The sequence below is a fragment of the Corylus avellana genome, chromosome 11 (genome assembly GCF_965113065.1).
Source record: "Corylus avellana chromosome 11, dhCorAvel1.hap1.2, whole genome shotgun sequence".
Taxonomy (NCBI): domain Eukaryota; kingdom Viridiplantae; phylum Streptophyta; class Magnoliopsida; order Fagales; family Betulaceae; genus Corylus; species Corylus avellana.
The window spans coordinates 7874151-7888363 of record NC_142500.1 but is presented as its reverse complement, the minus strand read 5'-3'; the positions used below and the strand labels follow the sequence as shown (position 1 = coordinate 7888363).

Genomic DNA, 14213 nt, shown 5'->3' with positions numbered 1-14213 from the left:
ATGCCTTGGCAAGTAGCTTCGTCAGCATCCCACATGTACTTGATCCACATTGGGTCTAATTCCTAAAAAATGATTAGATCAAGTCCTTCAAAATAATCGAATGCTTTTCGGGATCAATCTTCAGCTACCTATAATCAATACATGTTCATAAGTGTAAGTCCACGACTTAGTGAGTATCAATGTAAATGAAGTACACGTTATTACTTGGTGAACTCAGTTATTTATAGATTACATGCAACAATATGAGGTTACAATTTTTTTTTTTTTTTTTTTTTGAGAAAATGAGATCACAATTTTTCATAATATTGTCATGAGTGCAAAATTGATATAATACATGTTGTAATAAGAGAATCATGTCATAGTTCAACTCTATATGGTTTATTCAAGCCCTTAACCCCTTCTTGGTAGGGTTGGCGTTGTTCCGAAGAACCTGTAATTTAATACCAGTGCCCCAAATACCATACGCATATCATCTACTCACGAGCAGCTCGACTGAGTACGACCTTGGTGGCCCATGCTACTAATGACGCCTGCATATAGTAACCACCACTCAAACATGGTTGCTCCGATTACAAAACAACTATTGGATCCAAGGCCAAACAAAAACAATAAACATATTTTGACCATAGGGCTAACTATTATAATTTTAGTAGGGTATAATGTTTTGCAAGTGCGAGGTCGAATCCACAGGGAATTGTGTTTTTGAAAAAGCAATTTATATCTAAACTAATTAAATCCCAACCTAGTTCTAAAAGGTTTTTGAATTTTGAGTTTTGAAAATTAAAAGATGAAACGTAAACTAATTCAAATAAACTAAGAGATAAAATACTAAGATTTGGGAATTCACACTCACCAAATCATAACAACATACTTCCATGTTTATCAATATTAATATGAAATTCTCACAATTAAAATCTTAGATATGTTTTACTATGCTTTAAATAATTAATCAAAACCATTCATGTATCCATTCATTGAACAAATCACAAGAGGAATTCAATATCAATTAAATCATCAAATGTATCAGTAAATCACAAAAGATATCCAAGAATTATTTCAAATCATCAAGTGTATCCTTAAAGCACAAAAGATATCCAAGAATCATTCAATCCAATTGAAAAGAAGTAAAACATTTGAAATATAAAACTCAATAAAATCGGATAAATAAAGACTTACATAAAAGTGATGTCGTTCTTCATCGGTGAGGCTTCATCCCCAACCTTCGTTGGGAATTTAGCGTTACATAAAAATAAAATCTAAACTAAAGAGAAAAACTGTAGAATTTTGCTCTCTTGACTTGTGTGTCTTTTCTTGAATGCAAAGAGGTCTATTTATAGGCTTAGGGAAGTCCTAGAAGCCCTATTAAGCATAGATAATTTGGAGCTCGGTCTCCCAGTCAAAATAGAAGTCTGAAATTGGAATAGGATTCGTCCAAATTTGTGTTCTTTTATTGCGGGGCGATTTTGGCATAGTAACTGTTCGAATTAAGAAAATTCTATTTCACAATGAACTGTATTATTTTGACTTAGCTTTCCAATGCTTCTTGAATCATTTCAATCCGATACTTTAGCAAAAAGTTATGATAAAAATACTGATATATGTGTAGAATTTGAAGTTGAATCAAATCCAAAATTTTATCAAATCTGAAATTTAATCCAATTTAACCTTTTCTTGGATTTGGTTAAACTTAACCACATCATCTAGGTCTTCTCAAAGTGTACTTTCTTCCAAACTTTGCATTTTTTTCCTTTAAAGATAGAGTTTTTCTTTAACAACCTACAAAACACTAAAAACACAAAACTAACACATTAAATAACGACACAGGTAAATGATTATCTAATGTAAATAAAGGAGGTCCAAATATGCAATATTTGACACTTATCATATATATCTTACAAATCCCTGAGTCAACGCGCCAAAACAGAAAACTCTGTGAACTTTTTTTTTTTTTTTCGAATTTTTACTTTCTGGTCAATCCAAGAGGCAAATTAACCCTAACGTTACATTTTTCCCCAAATGTTTAATGCCCGTTAGTCCCAACTAAACGCACCGTTTTGCCACGTTAGCATGTTAATTTTTTATTAATTTAATGTAAAAAATAAATGAAAAAAAGAAAAAGAAAAACCCCATAAGTGTTAGGGGTGACTTTCCGGCCACCCTTAACCCCATTGGGGCCGGCCGCAAGCCATAGGGGTGGCTTTTTTTTTTTTTTAGATTTAATTTTTAAATTAAATAATAAAAAGTTATTATGCTGACGTGGCAAAATGGTGCGTCCAGTTTGGGAATGATAGGTGTTAACCATATGGGGGAAAATCTAACTGTAGAGGTTAATTTGCCTTTTCGATTCATATAGGGAGTAAAAATTGAAAGAAAAAAAAAAATTGAGAGTTTTCTGCTTTGGCGCGTTGACTTAGTTATTTATAAGATATATACCCATTTTAGTATGCACATTGCCGTTATCCCGTATGTACTGATGTACCATGTCATATGATGCAATTTCATTCTTTCCGTGTTTTACATGGATGCTTTTACAAATCTCATAATTTCCATTAACTTGTTTAATTAGCATAAATTTTCACAATAATTGAAAATGTATTTCATGAGAGTTGTAAACATGCACGTTTGATATATAAAATAATCAATGCTATGTAGAAAGATAGTAATAACAAGCATCCATGTAAGTTTTTACTCCCTTTGGTCGTATGGGGCTTCCTGAAAATCCTCTTGAGGCTCCACAAACTCGAAATCTTAGAGAAAACCTATCATCAATTAATCCCAAGCTAAAACAATCCCTAAATCCTAATACGCTCAAAATAGACTATCTGCTTGACCTTCAAATGTTCGGACTAGGGGTATCGAGCATTCAGCCACGATATCAAACGTTCAATCAGGGAAGGTCAAACGTTTGGTGCTGGGCAAAAGACCCATTTCGAATCTACAACCAACAAAAAACCACTTCTAGCTAAGTCCTTAAGTCTTAACAAGATCACTAACAGAGTCCTAAGCCAAAATAACATTTATATGCAGAAAGGACTACTTCTAACATTATTAACATACTAAACTGTTAGGACGTATTTGGCCTTATCCAATGAGCAAAACCTGTGTTTGTAATTTCCATTCCTTTCCCATATGTCAAGGTAGAGATTGGAGGTGTTTTAAGTTTTGTCATTAAATGGTCAAAGGGGAAGATTGTTAGGTTTAGTTTGGCCTCATTGAATGATCAAAATATTTGTTTGTATTTTCCCATTTTTTCCCAAGTGTCGAGGTGAAGATTGGATGTTTGTTAAGAGTTCTTTGCCTTCCCCGTTGAATGGGGCATCAGAACGAGCTCGTGATAGCACTAAAGGACTGCTCTCTGGTTTCCCGTCAGGAACCCCGGCCAAACGGGATGTGTAATGGGAAGTTTCTGTTTTCTCTTCAGAAGTCATGTCAGAACAGGACACATTACGGGAGGCTATTGGTTCCTCGTCAGGAACCTCGTTAGAATGGGACAAGTGACGAGAGCATTTCTAGTCAGGAAGTTCATCAAAACGGGACAAGTGACGAGAGCATTTCTTGTCAGGAAGCTTGTTAGAATGGGACAAGTGACGAGAGCATTTCTCATCAAGAAGCTCGTCAGAACGGGACAAGTGACTACAGCAAAATTGAAGCCTCTTTTTTCTCTCGTCAGGAACCCCATTAGGACGGGACATGTAATGGGACCAAAGTTCGACTCCCTGGTTTCCCATCAGCTGATGCGTTATGACGAGCTCATGATGGGTATCTAGATATACTTTTTAACTCTTTGCGTCCTAACGAGGATTAACACCCATTATGACGGGAATGGCTCAAAATATTAGATTTTGGCCTTCCCGTCCTAACAGAAGAAAATCCCCGTTAAGATGGAAAGAAGTAAAGATGTAGATCTATAAATACCTATCTTAACTTGTAGCAAACTGGGGAACCGCCCCTCTAAGTATAATTAGAGTTAATGAATAAAAAGTGAAATAAATCTAAGAAATCTGATAATCATAAAAGAAGCATATATTATCCTCGAAACATAGACACGGAGCAACTAATAGAAAAAATAACCTCATCAAACCTGGTATCAACACAAAGTTTCTGTCTTAAACAAATCCATAGTGGCAACCTCGTCACTCTCCTCTTCCTAAAAGAGGTTTCCTACTAGATGCAATAATCGCGTAAGTCTAAAACTTAGTAAGTAAATCTCACAGTTGAGTACAACATGAACCAATTACTATTGAGTAAAAATAAACATTCAGTTTGATAAGGATGTGAAAGAAGTGTTATCTTTGTTAATACACCATGAAAATATCGTTTGGTAGAAAGAAATGGGTGTACTTCGAGCGGCAACCACCTTAGTGTTTTAATGCAAAAAAACTAATGCTTTAATACGTCAAAACTATCATATATATTCTACCAAAGATATTAACCCTTCTCAGCACGGTTTGTAACACCTCTAAAACTGGCCTTGACCAATCTGGCAAGGTTACTGGCAATTACCCCAGTTGAACCAATTGATGGCTAAATGGGAAACCGCCCATCTGAGGATTATAATAGTTAATGCATAGGAAGGTGAAATAAATCTAAGAAGTCTATTAATCATTACAGGGACAAGTATAATCCTCAAATTAAAGACACAGAGGAACTAACAATAATATAACCTAATAACAACATGAAGATCTTTCTTAAGCAAGGTCTATAGTGACAACCGTACCACTCTTGGGTTCTAGAAACAGGCTCCCTACGAGGTTCCATCTAACGAAAAGGGTTGCTAAAAACCTTCGTACAACATATTTGGGCTAAGGGGCATGTGTCTTGCTTTCTAGGTGAGCACTCGCTCCCTAGGGCAAGCGTTTGGCCAAAGAGTTAAGGCTCGGTCCAAAACTCGCAAAATGTGTTTTAGGCTTCTATCTAAAGCTATGGGTTGGTACATCTCTTTCTAAGCCCTAAATAGACACATCCAAGTGCAAAACATACTATCTTGCAACTTCGAAGGAATCAAGGGTGGGATGAAAGGTTTTCGAAATCATTCTTGATTTTGTAAGAAAATGGGTGCAAGAACTTGTCAAGGCATTTAAAACTTTTTATACTAGGAAAGCAGTAACAACAATAAAAAGGCATAAAGGAAGGGTCAAGAAATCATCTTAGGAGATAGCAAGGGCACCAAACTCTCTTCCTTCTTTCTCCAAGTCTCTCCTCACATTAGGGTTAGGTTTCCTAAGGTTGAAGGTGGTTGAGGGTCAAAGGGAAAGGCTTATATAGAGGGTGGAGGTGTAGTTTGGGTCTGAAAAGTGGAGAATGGGTTAAAATTGATTTTCATAAATGGCAGTGAGCGCTCAGGTACTGTTGAGCAAGCGCTTGGGTACTATTTACACAATAGGTAAAGAAGTTCAGGCGTACATTTGGGTTTTGCCCAATGGATTGAAGACTGGTCAGCGAGCACTCGTGTGGTTCCCGGGTAAGCACTCACACCTAGGCCAAGAGCGCTCATGTGGTCCCCTAGCATGCGCTCGGCCAGTGAGGTGGTTTTGGGGTTTTTGCTTCAAAAAATCTCAAGGGTTTGGTTTATTTGGAGAAGATTTAGGTCTCTTGGTTTAAGGCTCTGTTTTAAGGAAACATTAACCACTTAAGTAAGAAATCATTAACTTTGAAAACAGATGTTTTGTCGAGGTATTACAGGGTTGGCGTTGTCCCAAGGGACCTGTAATGCAATGCCGGTGCTTTGACCATTATATGTTACCATCCATAACACTAGCAGCCCGACCGAGTCCGACCTCGGGTGGCCCACGTTACTAATGATGTACGTTTTGTAATGACCCGCCAATTAAGGTCGTGTCGGTTATGAAATAACTATTGGATCTAAGGCCCTTATATCACATCCATACACACATTTGACCATTGAATCAAGTTTATATAGTATATGGCCATTATACCGCACGTACCAGTGTACCATGTTATACGATGTATCTTATGAACCAGTTATTAAAATAGTTACCAAGTTTATACAAAATAGGCATGCTCATATCATACACATACTCAATCAACTGACATATCTCACGTTTTTAAGAAAAGCATTGTAAGTGTTTACTTACCTCGTGAGCTCGCTTGAGTCTTCCGACATCACAAATCCCTGTTATAATGAAATACAACACAACTTTTTATGTAGCAGCAGAGAACTCCTCGAGTGACACAAAAAATTCTAACTAACGAAGGGACCATCGAAACCCTAAGCTCGCATATTCGGGTTTCTGGGCATACGTCCTATTCTCTAGGCGAACGCTCGGCCGTGTGGGAAACGTTCGGTCAGAGAGTAAAAACTCTCGGCCAGAAGCCCAAATATATCTCTATGCTTTGAGGCTGTGGTACATTGATGAGTGCCAAATATTGCATATCTAAGCTCCTTAATTTACATCTGTTAATCCTTTACCTGTGTCTTAATCTAATGTTTTGTATTTTTAGTGTTTTGTAGGTTGGTAAAGGAAAACTGCGGATTTAAAGGGAAAAATGCAAAGTTTGGAAAAAAGCTGGAAAAAGAGCCATCTGAGGAAGTGGGATCGAGCACATAATCCTGTGCTCGAGCACATTTACGCTCGAGCTTAGCAGGAGCGCAACCACACCCACAAGCAAGCATCAACGCATGAGCACTGTGCCATAGGAGTAACATCGCATGCACGAGTGCGATCGAGCGCACTGACCATGCGATCAAACGAACTCATCTGCCAGCTAAATAGACTACTAAGCCTCAAGGAATGAGGTTGGAGACCAAGTTCAAAATTTCACATCTTTTCTCCCTTTAGTTTAGTCTTTCTTTAGGTTTAGGATTTATTTTCCATAGTCATGTGTAACTAAATTCTCAACTAAGGTTGAGGATGAAGCCTCACCAATGAAGAGCAACATTGTTTTCATGTACGTTAATATTATCCGAGTTTATTGAGTTTTAATATTTCAATTGTTTTACTTCCAATCAATTATTGAGATGATTCTTGGATATCTTTTGTGATTCAAGAATACATTTGATGATTTGAGATAATTTCACGCAATTGATTGTTTAAGTTTTTATTTATAAAAAAATTGGATATCCCTTGTGATTTATTCTACGGATATAATTGATGTTTTGATTTAAATTGGATATCTTTTGTGATTTACGGATACACTTGATGATTTGATTTAAATTGGATTTCTTTTGTGATTTGTGTTAAGAATGGATACATGAGATGATTTTGATTAACTCTTTGAAGCAAAAGTAAAACATACCTAAGATTTTATTATGAGAACTTTAAATAATATTGATGAACATGGAATATGTTGCTATGATTTGGTGAGTGTGGATTCCAAAACCTTAGTATTCTATCTTTTGATTATTTTACTTTGTTTACTTTATATTTTCTTTTAATACAAAAATCAAATCTTTTTTGGAACTAGCTTAAGATTCAATTGATTTAGATATAATTGTTTTCAAAAACACAATTCCCTGTGGGTTCAACTTCGCACTTGCAACCTTTTATTTCAAACGATTTGTGCACTTGCGAGTAGATTAAAATTTTCACAAGTTTTTGGCGTCGTTGTCGAAGATATATTACACATTTTTAAGGAAAGTAGTCGTAAGTGTTTACGTACTTCGTGCGCTCGCTTGAGTGCTTCGACATCACAAATCCCTATTATAATGAAATAAGACACATCGTTATATGCAGCACTAGAGAACTCCTCGAGTGACACAATAAATTCTAACTAATGAAAGGGACCGTCGAAACCCTAAGCTCGCATATTCGGTTTTCTAGGCGTACGTCCTATTCTCGAGGCGAATGCTCAGCCTTATGGGCGAACGTTCGGCCAGAGAGTAAAAACTCTTGGCCAGAATCCCAAATATAGCTCCATGCTTTGAGGCTGTGGTACATCTCATCCTAAGCTCCTAATGGACACATGTAATGTAACAAAACATGCTAACATGCAAACTTAAAGAAATCAAATGAGAGTTTAAAGGTTTTCAAAAACATTCTTGGTCTTGTAAGAAAATAGGTACAAGAACTTGTCAAGGCATCTTTAGAACTTGTAATACTTAAGAAAACAACAAGAACAACATGAAGGCAGTGGGAATGGACAAGAAAATACCTTGATGATGGCAAAATCCACCAAGGCCTCCTCCTTCTCCTTCAAAATCACTACTCACTCTAGGGTTAGGGTTTTCTAGTGTGAGGAGGGGCTGAGGGTCGAAGGGAGGGGTTTATATAGGGGCTTGGGGCGTGCTCTTCCGTGGAAAGGTGGAGAATAAGTTAAAATTACTGTTCATAGTTGTCAGCAAACGTTCGGGTACTTTCGGGGGCGAAACTTCGAGTACTATTTACACATTGGATCAAAGAGTTCAGGTGTACGTTTGGGTATTACCCAATGGCTCAAAGATCGGTCAATGAATGCTCGTGATGGTCCCCCTAGCAATCGCTCATACCCAGGTTAATTAAGAGAAAACGTTCGGGTGGTCCCCCTAATGAACGTTTGTTTAGAGAGTATAGTCTTGGGCTTTTTGGAAAATGTCAAGGGATTTGGGGTCACTCATAAGGGGCTTAGGTTTTTGGTTTATAAAACCTTGTTTTATGAAAATGTTTGTCGCAGTTTGAGCAAATTGTTTATCTTTTAAAACCCGTGATTTCTCGGGGTATTACACCGAAGGTACATGGACGAGGGGTAGTGGTCAAACAACACTATTTCATTTTTTAGGGTAGCTATCAGCTTTGTCCCCTAGTAGGCCGATACAATGATGTGGCAAGGGCAAGGATCCCCTATTCCACATACCTGTTGGGCCTCTTCTGTCGGTCGTTGGACTTGAGGCGATTCTAGATCAGTTGGGGGCATTGGACCCCTTAAGGCCATTGAGCCCTCGGTAGAGGGGGATCCACGGATAAAGCTTTAGAGACTAATTAATTGATGTGCACTACTAGTGTCTTCTATAAAATATTCTAATTAAACCATTTCTAAATTTAATCAAAATCTATGAAATTATGTATTAGAATAATCGTTTCTACATGAAACTTACATTTTGTTAATTTAACGCAAAGGTTGTTGTAAAGTAATATACATAATTTATAAGTACGTACAAATTTATGGAATTATAAAAATCATAACCTTTTTGTAAGTGCAATGTCCAAAACCATGATGAAAGAAAGGACTAGACGACCCATATCTGTGTGTCTAAATTCACACCTAACTCTAATAAGACCACCCAACTGCCTTTAGTCCACCAATGCTTGAAAACCACAAAAATCCTGCAGCCGTCCCTTTCTTTTATCTTTATCTTTTTTATTTATTTTATTTCCAGTTAGACCACCAACCTATCTAATCGATTTCTAGGTCAAAAAAACCTTGTCTGTATATTAGTTTTGATGACAAAAAGGGGAAGAGAAAATGAAATAGTGATCTGTAATCATATTGACCAATACTTTACGTATATCCAATATGCATTCATATGCCCGTGTTTCCCAGGCTTTTACAAAAAGTGTGCCATTCATGAAACACATTATCACCATTCATGATGCGTAATTGTTCCCATATATATATATATATATATATATATATAATAAAATATCAAAGGAAAAAAAAAAAATTGAAAGTGAAAACAGAGATACATATGAGCTAGATCTTGTATATTCACGTTGATTAAAAAACTCTAAAGTAAAGCTATACTAATTTATAAGAAAGGGAATAAATTAGGACTAACAATTTTTGACATGAACCTAACATAAAATTAAAGGGTTATGGTTGATGAGTCTAATACGTTTAATCAAATGAGTCGGGCTATGGTTGATCTATATATATATATATAACCTTATATTCATGCTTCGACACAACCCAAACCTAACACGCGATATATATAATGGCAGAGAATTTTTGAAACGAGTCGCGAACTCGACACAATCCTAATACAAAATTAAAGGGCTAGTAGGATTAAGAGGTTTGACCCGTTTAATTAAATAGGTCGGGTTAAAGTTGACCTATTTAGTCTTATACACATGCCTTGATATAACACAAACTCAACACACAAATACGAATTGACATCCCTAGAATAAACCATACCATAAATTATAATAAAGCAAAATATAAATATTTTATCATAAAAAAAATACTTATTTAGAAAAATATGGATAATCCTAATTAAACAATATAAAATAATCTAACAATATGGTATTTTATTACTGAATTTTGTTGTCAAGCTAGCCCACGAAGGAAATGATAGCGTGTGATAGTCTCCCCACTCTCACAAAATATTTGCCTTCCTTTGCCCTCATTTTCCTCAACTACCACGCAACACCCGGCATTAGCTGCCACACTACGCTGCTATCTCAACCTCTTTTGATGATGATGATGAAGTTGAGACGTCACTGTGTTTTCAGTGTAACTAAAATAATATTTCCTCTCTCTCTCTCTCTAATCCCTCCGGCTTCTCTTCTTCAAATCGTTTCATCTTCTCCATCCTTTTTCAACGGAAAGTTGCATCATTTATCTTCTGTTTCTCATGATATAGTCCCATCGCTTTCTCTCCCCAGCTCGATCGGATACTCATGGCTTCCTCTTATTCTCTATCTTCGTTGATATTTCTACTCTTGTTTGTTGTTTTTCCGGCATGTTGTACGTCGAGGAGAGTTCATGAGCATCGGAAAGCGCAGACGGGATTCCACGTCACGCTCAAACATGTTGATTCCGGCAAAAATCTTACCAAGTTTGAACGTATCCAGCGGGGAGTCAAGCGCGGGCAACACAGGCTGCAGAGGCTTAGTGCACTGGCCTCACCGGATAATTCCCAGGTGGAAGCCCCAGTGCATCCGGGCACCGGCGAGTTTCTGATGAACTTAGCTATCGGGACTCCACCGGAGGCCTTCTCCGCCATCATCGACACCGGCAGCGATCTAATCTGGACCCAATGTAAGCCGTGTACGCAGTGCTACGACCAGCCCACGCCAATTTTCGACCCCACAAAATCCTCCTCTTTCTCTAAGATCCCATGCAAGAGCCAGCTGTGCGACGCGCTGCCCTCGTCGTCGTGCGGCTCTGATGGGTGCGAGTATTTCTATCAGTACGGCGACTACTCCATGACAGAAGGAATCCTGGCGACCGAAACGTTCACGTTCGGAGATTCCGATGACAAAAAGGTTTCGGTTCCAAAAATCGGGTTTGGTTGCGGAGACGACAACGAGGGAGACGGGTTCAACCAAGCCTCAGGCCTGGTCGGGCTCGGGCGAGGACCCTTGTCGCTGGTTTCCCAACTCAACGAACCAAAATTCTCTTATTGCTTGACATCTATTGAAAACTCCAAAACCAGCGCGCTTTTCTTGGGATCTCTAGCAAGCCAGAATAGCACCACCAAAGGCACCACCACCCCTTTGCTGAAAAACCCATCTCAGCCGTCCTTTTATTATCTTTCTCTTGAAGGGATCTCCGTCGGAGACACTCGCCTGCCGATCGAGAAATCCACCTTCGAGCTCGGAGACGACGGCAGTGGCGGCCTAATCATCGATTCCGGGACGACCATTTCTTACATCGATGGCAATGCGTTTGCTAAGCTCAAAAAAGAATTCATTTCTCAAGTAAAACTTGATGTCAACGACTCCGGTTCCTCCGGGCTTGATCTCTGTTTCACCTTGCCGTCCGACAAAGCAGACGTGGAGATTCCCAAGTTGGTTTTCCATTTTAACGGCGCCGATTTAGATTTGCCGGGAGAAAATTATATTGTGGCTGATTCGAGCAGCGGATTGCTATGCTTGGCTATGGGGAGCTCCGGGAACACGGGCATGTCGATCTTTGGTAATGTGCAGCAGCAGAACTTTTTGGTTATCCATGATCTTGTGAAGGAGACTTTATCATTTGTGCCTACGCAATGTGATCGGTTTTCACTCACTTGATGATCGCCATGTATTTGTGCGTTAGTTTGAATGTGTGCAAATCTCGTCATGATTGTTATAATGTATTTTCTTCTTACCCTGCTTTAATAAAAGGGAAAAATTACATTTAGCGTTTATCTTATTTGGATTTAGTTCTTCCGTTTTCAATTTCAAGAATAAATCCTTTAGGTTTTGTCCAAATTTTAAATTGGTCATTAGATCACTTTGGGGCCAAAGTTAACAATTTTTCATGTCTCATTTGACATGCTACAATTCATATCAGCACCCAATTATCAATGTCAAGTGTCAAGATTAATAGTTTTCCTTCTAATACTATATAAATCCAAAAGATTAGGATGATGAAAAATATGGATTTTATTTCTAGAATTGGGTTTTTTGTTTGTTTTTGACATGCCACAATTAATATAAGCACCCAATATCAATTTCAACGTCAAAATTAATAGTTTTTCCTCTAATACTATAAAATCCAAAAGATTAGGATGACGAAAAATATGGTTTTTATTTATAGAATTGGGTCTTTTGTTTATTTTTGTTTTATTTATATAGACGACCTCACCCATTGATATTAGGTTCTGATATAGATGTTGATGTGCCAATTGAGACACATGTGACATATATTAATTAACACCATTAATTTTGATGGAAAAGTGACAGAGAGAGCAATTTAAAAGTTGGGCAAAATTTAAAGACTATTTAATTGAAATTAGAAACCTAAGAACTAATTTCAAATTAGATAAAAATCTAGGGACTAAATATCATTTTTTTTCCTTAATAAAATAGGCATAAATTGGCTACAAATTAGTTTGTAGATAATTCTTATAAAATAGTTTAATAAAGTGACATGCACATGCTCATAAACATGTGAGCTTCTCACATGTTTTCCTATTAAAGATATTAAAAAGAAAATGTGAGAAGCACATACTATTAGAAAAACATATATGTTTCTCACATGCTAAGAGACGCATATCACTTTATTAGACTGGAAGCGGATGAAGGGTTTTTTTTTTTTTTTTGGTTAAAATTAATGGGAATAATGTAGCACATCGCAATAGAGATGGAAGCCACTTACCCTTCCTAATGATGAAATTATATGATTTGATTTCATTGCTTAATTTGTGGGAGAGGAAAGTGGTTATATCTGTGTGACTGCGTACGTCCTGAATTCTTGTAAAGAAGTGCCACGATTGCTTGACTTCATGAAAACAAAATGATCAGGAAAAGAAATGAAAAAGCTAAAGAGCTTTGAATCTCTTTCTTGATCACCTAAAATCTGATCAAGAAGCCTACAAGCAATCACATAAAATTGTTACAATTTTGCATCCCATTAATCCTCATTTCTCCAAATATATATATATATATATTTGAAGGTCTAAAGAACTTAAAATTTCTCATATGCTTTCCCATCTCAATATATATGATATTATACAAAATAAATCTAAAACATTTTCATTAGAAATTAATATAGGTCGTAATTAATTTGTGGGTTAGAAAATGACAATTTACCGAACTTAGTTTAACTTAATTCTATTATCCATCATACTTTCGCCATTAGGGATAAGTAATTACAGTATAATCAACCACCACAAACAATACAAGAAAATAACTCACAAATAAAAACACAAGCATTATGAAAAAATGTAAGTTCAAAACTCCACAAATTTTTTGAAATAACTCTCTTATTCACCCAAACAAAGGAAATCAGCATTGGTTTTTGTGGAATTATATAATTTTAAGTAAAATCTTAACCTAAAATCTATCATCCACACACAGCATTAGGGTGTATTTGGTATTACGATTTTATAGATAAAATGTGCGATTTTAAATCAAATCGTAGAAAATAAATTTTTGGGATTGCTTTTTTAAAAAAAGGGTTTTGAAAACGAAGTAAATTTGCGTTTTCAAATTGCAGGTAAAGGAGGTGCTTTTTTTGCAATTGCACAATTTTAGAGGATAAAATGTAATTTTGCCAAACACTTAAAAGCGTTTTAAAAAATCACGTTTTCAAATCGCATATTTTAAAATCGCTATTTTTAAATCGCAAACCCAAATGGACCCTAAGAAGAGTTTCTCTAGCTGTTTTCTTTGTTTCAACTGCTACTCAAAACTTGACTTTTCAGATTTGAAGCTTCACAAGCTAGCCTCTGCACCGGATAAAGACTATGGAATTTTGTCTCTCTTTATGTTTCTCTTGTGTTGCTTCAAAATTGATTTGGCATTAAAATTATAATTAGATTTGCGATATATTACTATTAAATTTTGATCCAATAATGATTTTAAAAGTCATGTTTGTTTTGGTGGAAGATAAGAAAGACATGATAATAA

The 14213-nt window shown here is 36.6% G+C and overlaps 1 protein-coding gene across 1 annotated transcript; it reads left to right on the top strand.

Moving 5' to 3' along the window:
- The first annotated feature begins 3485 nt into the window (after positions 1-3485).
- Positions 3486-12062, top strand: LOC132166165 (aspartic proteinase nepenthesin-1). The gene is given in 4 exon segments (XM_088511521.1): positions 3486-3759; positions 10239-10336; positions 10338-10386; positions 10615-12062. Coding segments are annotated over 4 exon segments (1698 nt in total). The 3' UTR covers positions 11892-12062.
- Positions 12063-14213: the final 2151 nt, after the last annotated feature.